The sequence below is a fragment of the Meleagris gallopavo genome, chromosome 4 (genome assembly GCF_000146605.3).
Source record: "Meleagris gallopavo isolate NT-WF06-2002-E0010 breed Aviagen turkey brand Nicholas breeding stock chromosome 4, Turkey_5.1, whole genome shotgun sequence".
NCBI classification, from domain to species: Eukaryota; Metazoa; Chordata; class Aves; order Galliformes; family Phasianidae; genus Meleagris; species Meleagris gallopavo.
The window spans coordinates 70,249,875-70,258,881 of NC_015014.2; the positions used below are offsets into that span (position 1 = coordinate 70,249,875).

At 40.5% G+C, this 9,007-nt stretch overlaps 1 protein-coding gene across 1 annotated transcript; it reads left to right on the top strand.

Annotated features, from left to right (window-relative positions):
• The first annotated feature begins 730 nt into the window (after window positions 1–730).
• Window positions 731–7,106, top strand: TMEM129 (transmembrane protein 129). Its single transcript, XM_019615093.2, has 3 exons — window positions 731–1,293; window positions 3,571–3,730; window positions 4,758–7,106. The coding sequence occupies exons 1-3, from the start codon at window positions 746–748 to the stop codon at window positions 5,004–5,006; spliced, it is 957 nt and encodes a 318-aa protein (XP_019470638.1). The 5' UTR covers window positions 731–745; the 3' UTR covers window positions 5,007–7,106.
• Window positions 7,107–9,007: the final 1,901 nt, after the last annotated feature.

Below are 9,007 nucleotides of genomic sequence, written 5' to 3' on the forward strand. Positions count from 1 at the left end.
CGGGGGGTGGGCTGCCTTCCTGCCTCGGTGCGGGCAGCGGGCACGGTGCGCTGCTGTGCCCTCTCTGCCACGGTTCTTTGTGGTATACACGCGTATCTTTGTCGCCAGCACGTGGAGTTGCAAAGGAATCATGTTTTACTTAACTTGGAAGTTCAAATCAGATTCCTTCAGCAATGTATTTCAGGCAGAAATCAGTGACAGGTATGGATATGAAGTACCGAATGTACTCTTGTCCTGACTAAGAATTGTCCAGGTGCACATCAGTGAGCACACTGGATAGGGTAACCAGGGGTCTGCATTAATTGGCGTACTTAAAATTAGAGAATCATAGAAGATTGCAAGTTGGACTCATAAGATTTCACACTCCTGGCTCCACGTGAAACCACTCCAAAATCATAGGATTATTTAGATTGGAAAGGCCACTAAGACCATCCAGTCCCACCATCCACTCAAATCAGAACATATGGCTGAGAGCAGTGTCCAAACACTCCTTGATCTCCAGCAGCTCGGGGCTGTGCCCACTGCCCTGGGCAGCCCGTTCCATGCCCACCGCTCTCTGGTACAGACCCTTTCCCTATCCCCCAACTGCCCCTACCGTGACACAGCTCTATGCCATTCCCTCAGGCCCTGTCGCTGTCACACAGAGCAGAGCTCAGCGCTGCCCCTGTGCTCCCTGTGAGGAGCTGTAGCTGTCATGAGGCCTCCCCTCAGCTCCTCTGCTCTAGGCTGAACAAACTGAGGGACTATGGCTGCTCCTCACACTTCTTATCCTCTAATGGTTAAAGCCATTGCACTTAATTGCTTCCTTTTCCCTGCAGGTTATTACCTTGGTATGTGCTTCGCTGCACCTGAGAAACACCTTTGTTTTTTCTACCTGGCCTCAAAAGAATGGAAAACTTTCTTCTTTTTTGCCGTTCTCCTTCCAGCAGTCAGCAGCACCCTGGCGTATTACTGGTCACGGAAAGGTTGGAATAACCACCCGTTGGCCCGGACACTCGCTGTTTATGCTCTGCCACAGTCAGGTTGGAGGGCAGTGGCTTCTTCCATCAATACAGAATTTAGGAGAATTGACAAATTTGCCACCGGAGCCCCAGGAGCGAGGGTGATTGTTACAGACACATGGGTGATCAAGGTAACCACCTATTGCCTACACGTCGCCCAGCAGCAGGACATTCATTTGACTGTGACAGACTCCAGACAGCACGAACTCACACCGGACTCAAACATGCCCGTGCAGTTCCTCACCATCCGTGTTGCCAGTGTTAATCCCTATGTGAAGGCATTTGATATCCGGTAAAACAAAATAACACTTTACAATTATGACACATATATGATATATGATGGCGTTCGTGAAATGTTTTTGGAGCAAATCTGAAAGCTCCATGACTCTTGCTTCTCTATCCCTGCCCGCTGCTCAGAGATGCTGTATGCACAGTTCTACCACGCAGTGCAGTGAAAAAAGGTTTAGAAAGATTCATATGCCCACAATAATAAATGCGCAGTGGTTAAACAGAAACAGAGGGACTGCCCTGTTTGGTCCTCTCTTAGGAAAAGGGTTGTGCTGGATGCAGAAAGTAGTACTGGAAAAACTTCAGTGAGAAGTAGATATTGAAAGAGAGCAATAGGAAGCAATAGAGAATAAAAAAAGAGAGAATCTTGAAGTCTTTGGTCTCAAAATTTGGTGGTGAAGAAATAGTGATATTTCTAAACTTGGCTGTTGTTCACTCATATTTTTACCCCTCCCTCTGCACAAGGCTCCTGATTTTGTCATTGCTCAAAAGAATTCTCACTGAGCTACTGCAAGTCAGCTGCCCTTAAAGCTAGGAAGTAATTCCAACCCATTTCTGATTGATGAGTTGTAATAGCAGTAAATCATAGTAAATGTGCTGTAAACAATTAGGCCTTGTTTCCAAAGAGCTTCAGCTATTTTTTTAGCAGTCTTCCTATGTAGCTGAGCAAAAATACAAGTTTTGCAGAAACCCTCAACGCTGATCAGAATGGTGCTAAAATCTGCCTTGTTCTTGTGTCATGAAAGGGAGTTTGTGCTCCTGCAGTTACACATTTGAAAAGGTATTTGAGTGTTTGTTGTTGTAAATGTCAGCAGCTTTTATTTACCAGGTAATGAAAAGCAGGCAGGCTTGTAGGTGAACAGAGGGCTCCTGGCAGGCATGAGGAAGGCACAGAGATGAGATGTCAGAAATTGGGTGATATGCTCAGACTGAGGGGTTAAGGTAAGCATTACAGGATCCTAAGTAGAGACTTCTATAGACCTATGAGAGTAGTGATCAAATAAATGTTAAACAACTAATTATCTTCTTCTATAAGTGATAAAATTGCAACCCATCATACTGGGAAAAGCATGAGATCCTTGACAGTTTCTTTTAGGGAAAAGAAAACCAAACCCCAAAATTTTATTTCCGGTTAACCATCAAGAAGAATTTTTAGAAGTCCTTATAAGATACATCAAAAGAAGCAAGTATTCTGGAATGCAGTTGTACAGTGTTTAAGAAAAGTGCCATAGGACAAAATTCACTTTTTAAGAATGTAGGACCATTGTGTATTTCCAGAATCAGAAGTAGGGATGTTTCTGAAAGAAATGCTTCTGTGTTGGCAGGCCACATTTCCCTATGTGCTCAATGAGAGGTCTTTGTCTGGGTACAAAGGTCTGTTTTTACAGTCAGCAAGCTCTATTATCCTTCAGCAGTTAAAACAATGGAGACCACCAGGAATTAAAGATGAGCATTGGGTTGTGCTGTGCTGCAGGAACTCAGCTGGGGCAGAAAGACTGAGGTATTTCAGGGCGATGTTCCCAGGGCTCCTCCATAAAAGCTGCTTAATGAGGGAAACGCAGAGTTGGGGAGTTCAGAGTGTTGTGTTTTGAAGGGTAACAACAGTAGTGTGTCACTGCAGGATCTGTACAAGGTCTCATGTGCCATGTGAGGTCTGTGGAACTCAGGGAGACTTCTTTTAGTAGAAGCAAGCTAGTGTTGATACCTGAAATGAGAGCATAAGTCACATTTAGCAGCCATTTGCAGTCTTTGTGAAATTTCAATTTTAATCTATAAATGTATCAGAGAATCAGAAATTAATATTGACTTTCTTCTGATTCTTACATGTATCAGAATACGTATCAGAATACATATCAATACATGATACATGTCTCATCACAATAACTCTAATTTCTGTCCTTAGGGTTAATATGCTATGGTTAACTATATATATTACTATAATTAACTTATGGTATAAGGAAACAGGCATTGAAAAGGTAGACAGAAACTGTGCATGCAGATAATTCATGATATATGTATTTTTGTTCGTGCTATTGAATTGACTGACTAGACATGAAGCCTGAACTTGCTTATATGTGCAGTCTGGGATCCAGGCAGGAGGACTGCATGTTCCAAGAGATATCAGGGAAAAAATACAAACAAACAAAAAAGAAACCAGACAAAACAAGCCCAGCAGAACAGTTGTTTTTTCTGTGTACTCACTTTTCTGTGTTTAACCTCTGCGAAGTACTATCAAGGTATTTGGATAATTGAGATAACATTTTATTCCATCTTTTTCAAGGCTGAACTCCACAGAGTATGGGGAGCTCCGAGAGAAGCTACGTGCTCCCATCAGCAATGCAGCTAATGTTGTGATCCATCAAAGCCTTAGTGATTTATTTCTAGAAACTTTTACGTCTCTGGTGGAAATGAACCAGACATACTCTGTTCCAAGCACTCAGGTGAGACTTTCTATCCATGTGAAACTGTAATCATTTATTTTACAATATAGCTGAGCCTGCAATTATTGTAATTGGTAACTTCGTTTACTTTGAGTTCACCTCCCATTTCAGTAAACATGTAATAAACGTAGATCGAGCTGCTGCTTCTGTTTCTTCTCTAGAAAATGAACTGTATTGTGAACATCATATTCTTGAGACATGAGAAATAGCAGAGCAGAAGTTGTTTCTATAAAACTTTAAAACATTTGGACATGGTAATGTTGCATTTCCAGACAGTTTATGGAGTAACAGCTGCTGTTCCTCGGCTTTAAACAGCTTGCTTTTCTAGACAGCCCTGTTTTGCTGGATCCTCTCCTGTAATAAATTAATAATTCTTAACTGGGACTCGCTTTAATTGTTAGTAAGGCCGTGGAATCCTTCCTTCAGTAATATTTTTGGGGACCTGATTAGTATTGCAGTTCTTACAAGGATCAGCTGAGGGAACTGGAATTTTTCCTTCTGGAGGAGGCTCAGGGGAGACCTTGTTGCTCTCTATAACTCCCTGAAAGGAGGTTGTAATGAGATGCGGGTCAGTCTCTTCTCCCAGGTGACAGCAATAGGATGAGAGGTAATGGCTTCACATTGCACCAGAGGAGGTTCAGGTTGGATATGAGGAACAGTTTTTTTCTCAGGAGTAGTCAGGTGCTGGAACAGACTGCCCAGGGAGGTGGTGGAGTCACCATCCCTGGAGATGTTCAAGAAAAATTTGTATGTGGCACTGAGGACGCGATTAGGGGGCATGTGGGGACGGACTGATAGTTGGACTAGATGATCTTAGAGGACTTTTCCAGTCTTCATGGTTCTATGATTCTAAGCCCATTGTCTTTGGTGAACCTGACTGGAGGAAATGAGGCAGTTCTGCCTTGAGGTTCTGTCCAACTCAGATTCCTGTTATGCTTCTGTGCAGATTGTTTTCCAAAAGCCTTTTAGAGAGCAATAACAGAAGCCATTCTTTACAGTTCATTGTTGTGGCATTTTTCTCTTTTAGGAGCTGGAACCATGCATAGGATGCATGCAGACTATTGCAAACATCAAGCTCATCAAGAACTGCCAAGAGCCAAATGAAGGGGAATGTCAGCAATGCTACTGTCGTCCAATGTGGTGCCTCACCTGCATGGGCAAATGGTTTGCCAGCCGACAGGACCAGCAGCACCCAGAGACATGGCTGTCAAGCCACGTGCCTTGTCCAACTTGCAGAGCCAAATTTTGCATTTTAGATGTTTGCATAATACGATGAATAACACTTGGGTATGTTCTAACTTTTTAAATTTGTATTTCATAGTGGTTTTGGTTAAAAGGCCCATTAGCATTGTTTCTTAGACTTTGCATTACACAGGAGTGCAAGCTCCAGAGCTCTATTTTACAGCATTGAAAACGGATGTACATCTTCTCAGTTCTTCTCAATTTTTACCTTTTGTCTTTGGTTTTTATTCATCAGACGTCAGTTTCTGAAAAATGTTGCTTGAAACTTTTAGTAAAATTTTGCTTTCTATGTCTTGGATGGTATAAAATCATCCTATCAATGTTCTCTTTTTAACCTAGGTATTTCTGACTCTTTCGTAAAGGGCTAACTGAGAAAATTACTTTGGTTAGACTTCACTGATACTTGTGTTTATTCTTTAATCCATCTGCAAAGTTCTTATTCATCTTTGCAAGTACACCAAACAAGAATACCGGTTGTTCTCCTACTGCTGATCCCCTCCATTTATAAAGGAGATTGGTTTCTGTAGACAAAGGCATTGAATTCCTGAAGATGCGTAATTTCCATAGGAACCTTTTATTCCATTAATCTGCCTTCAGTTTATTTTCTGATGGACATATTTCAAACAGAAGGATTTAGAACTATACCCTGCTTACTTGCACTGCTATTGCTGTGCAGTATTAAATCTATAGAGCTGCATTGCTTAGGGTTTTAGTGTTTTCTAGGTGATGGCTTTTTTCCTATATTTCAAATATCTGAATTATCTAAATTACCTGAAAGAATGCTCAACTACTTCAAAGCCTTTACTTTTTTGTTGTTGTTGTTGTTTTATTTTTTTTTCTCCCGAAGGATTGCCTTTTCTCTGAAATAGATGTCAGGATCACAGAGATAGAAGTTGCTGTGCTAGGCACCCCAAGAATCGCCAATCATCATTTCCCTAATGAAAATTTTTCAGGCTTGCACTTTAAAGCCTGACTGTAAGCAAGAGACATTGTTTTAGGATTTGTAGGGTACCAGTGCATACTTCCAGATGCAGTGTGCATCCAAATAATTTGTAAATTCAAATCAAAGCATTTTCTATAAATTTAAGGAGCCATTCTCCTGGACCCAAATGCAGTGCTTACCATTTCATCTGTCCATCAGACACCTCAATAAACAGTTACTTGGCACACTTCTCAGTGAAAAGCTTCAAACTGCTGGAGAATGTGTGAGTTCTTACATTGCTTTGTGCACTGCAGTGGCTGAGATGCAAATGTTTGCTTACCCAGGTGGTTTTCCTTACGGGGCAGTAACTTCCAGAAACAAGTGGGCCAGTTGATGAGAAAGGTGTATTTTAATGCTTTGGTCTAGGAGAATGAAAGCCCTGATACTTCTCATAATCAGAAGGATCTTAATTGTAAATCAGAAGCACAAGTGACGTGGCAGCGCTTAACTGGCACGTCTAGATTGCCTTGAGAAGAAAGATTGCTTTGAGCAGGAATTGCTGGCAACATTTTTTAACCTTTAGAAGAATCTTATAGGGCCAGGTGGTGTTTTCTGCTATGCACCTTCTCACTATACACCAGACTTTACAAAAAGTGTTTACTTATGGTAAGTTTGCATAATATGGCACAGATATAAGGGATGTGGTAATTCAAATAGTTGTAGAAGGAAATGCATAATTTTGGACTTTGTCACTGACAGTCATTCAATTTGTACATCTTTTTTTCAGTTTGGAATAAAAACATTTTAAAGATCTACTTAGACCATAAAAACCTTGAGACTTTTGGATTATAGCACATGTAATTGCAAATATTCTTATTTAAAAAAAAAAGAGTCGATTGCCCATAATATTGCATGGAGTGAAAGCTTTAGATTCCCAATTGCTTGTGCAGTACAGTTTTTCTTTAGAGAAATCTATCATCTTTGAATTGAAGTTTCTATTTCAGTGGAACTTTGCTTTTACCCATCTTATTTCTTTTGCCAACATGACAGTGAAACAAGGTAATAGTCATAAATGTATAGTACTCTTGAATCTTTTGATGATTGTGCTCTTTCCACAGAAGTGCCTCAACTTTAGTAATAATTACCAAAATAAAATGATGAATTATGTTAATAATAGTGCCTGGCTTATATTCCTTAAAATAAGCATTTTTTCTAGGTTTAAATTCTCACAGTATTCTGGCATGCCCCTGAAGTTTTTAAGCTTTTAAAAGGCAGTATTACAGAATGAACTTGTTAAAAATCTCCATGATATACTCCTCGTAGAGACAGTAGAAGGCAAAACCATGACACATTTTCTGAGCACAGGTCATCTGTTATCTTATAATTCACCAAACGTGAAATTTATTCCTTCTATAAGTTTTCCTACTGTAACCTGAATGTAGAAGGCTACATAAAAGAAGGCATGAAAAAAATTAATGTCTCTGTCTCAGAGGAAAACAAAAGGAAAGAAAGTAGCACAGGATATCATGAAATCAGGGGGAGATTTGCAGAAAGGCAGAGTGTTCAGTTAATGGTATAATTCGGGGATGTTTCTCTAGCGCATGGGTTTCCATCCTTTTGGCTCACTCAGGCCACACTGAATGAACAGAAATTGTCTTATGTCGTATATAAAATATATAGTCAATGAATATAAATAACAAGAGTTTTTATTTTTATATATTTTTTATTAAAACATAATTTTAAAAGAGTAACAAAAACACAGAACTAGTGGAACATTTGACCTTGCTTTTGTGTAACACATCTATGTCTGGTTCAATGGAAGCATTTGCAATTCTTAGTTCTCAAGACACATTTCAGAGCTTTCTGAACTACTTTTACTCTTCCTGTATTAAAACAATGTAATGAGCAAAAAAAGGCATTTCATACTGTAGTTTTGTACTACAGCTGTTAACACCCTATTTTTAAATATTGACTGGAGACACTGCAGATGATGTGGGTCATTTTTACCTTTCCCAAAATTACACAAAAAAATTCCCATACTACACACCTACATTTCATTGGTTATTAGTAGATGATACTCTACTAGTCTGCATTGAGAAGGCCTATCGATCTGTCATTTTTTTATCAATTTTATATTTACTACCCCTTCTGAAGCTATAACGCCTGGCTTATATGAGAATGTTTTACAATTATTTCTAGTTGTGAAATATATACTATTCCTAATTTTATTAATTTTATTAAATATATATTAATTCCATGATTTTGAAGTATATATAGTTTTATTTTTGTATTTTGTTTTAGATTTTATCATCAAACATTTAACTTCTTTTCACACGCAAAAAAGCAGCCACTAAATGCAAATCGACAAATTAACAAATTCTGAGAAAAAGTGTATGAATGTAGGTATAATGCACATCCTCTGTAAATCCAGTTTTAGCGTGCTTGGATTATGAAATGTAAGTGATTATTACTTGTATATTCTCCCCTCAAGATCAGAACAATGGTGAAGCGCTGGCACAGGCTGTGGGTGCTCCCGTCCATGGAGGTGTTCAAGGCCAGGTTGGATGGAGCCCTGGGCAGCCTGGTCTGGTGCCACATCTGGAGGTTGGTGGCCCTGCCAGAGGCAGGGAGTTGGAGCTTGATATCCTTGGGTTCGCTTCCAACCCACGCCTTCTATGATTCTATGAAATGGACAAAACCATGATGGCTGCTCTGAAAGTAATGCCTCCTGTTTTATGATGTTGGCCCACATCCCCAGAGAGAGATGTTGGTGGCACGGCAGGAGAGGCTGAACCTTTCCCATGACGTTCCTTACACCGTAGTGCTGTGTGACAGACAGCAGCAGAGGGGTACTCTAAGAAACAGCTTTTGAAGCAAAGGTGTGGAACAGAGCTTCTCATCGCTAATGGAAACTAGCTAACGGTGGTGACTGTTGAAAGACAGCGTTTTGTAACTCAGAAATGGGTTACCAACCAGCGTTCCAACCTCACCCCTTGCTTAATAACAACCCCGCGTCCCCATAGGCACCAACGCGCCCTTCCCCAGCCTGAGGGAAACACCGCCCTGGAGCGTGCTGTGCACACCGCGCATGCGCGCTGCTTCGGAGGGTGGAG

What these genes read in the sequence shown, in the direction of transcription:
- TMEM129 (XM_019615093.2), top strand. Translation starts at nt 746, where the DNA reads ATGGCTGCTCCTCACACTTCTTATCCTCTAATGGTTAAAGCCATTGCA. An exon ending in GTGAAGGCATTTGATATCCG is followed by an intron (nt 1,294 to 3,570) that starts GTAAAACAAAAT and finishes ATCTTTTTCAAG; the next exon opens with GCTGAACTCCACAGAGTATG. An exon ending in ACTCTGTTCCAAGCACTCAG is followed by an intron (nt 3,731 to 4,757) that starts GTGAGACTTTCT and finishes TTTCTCTTTTAG; the next exon opens with GAGCTGGAACCATGCATAGG.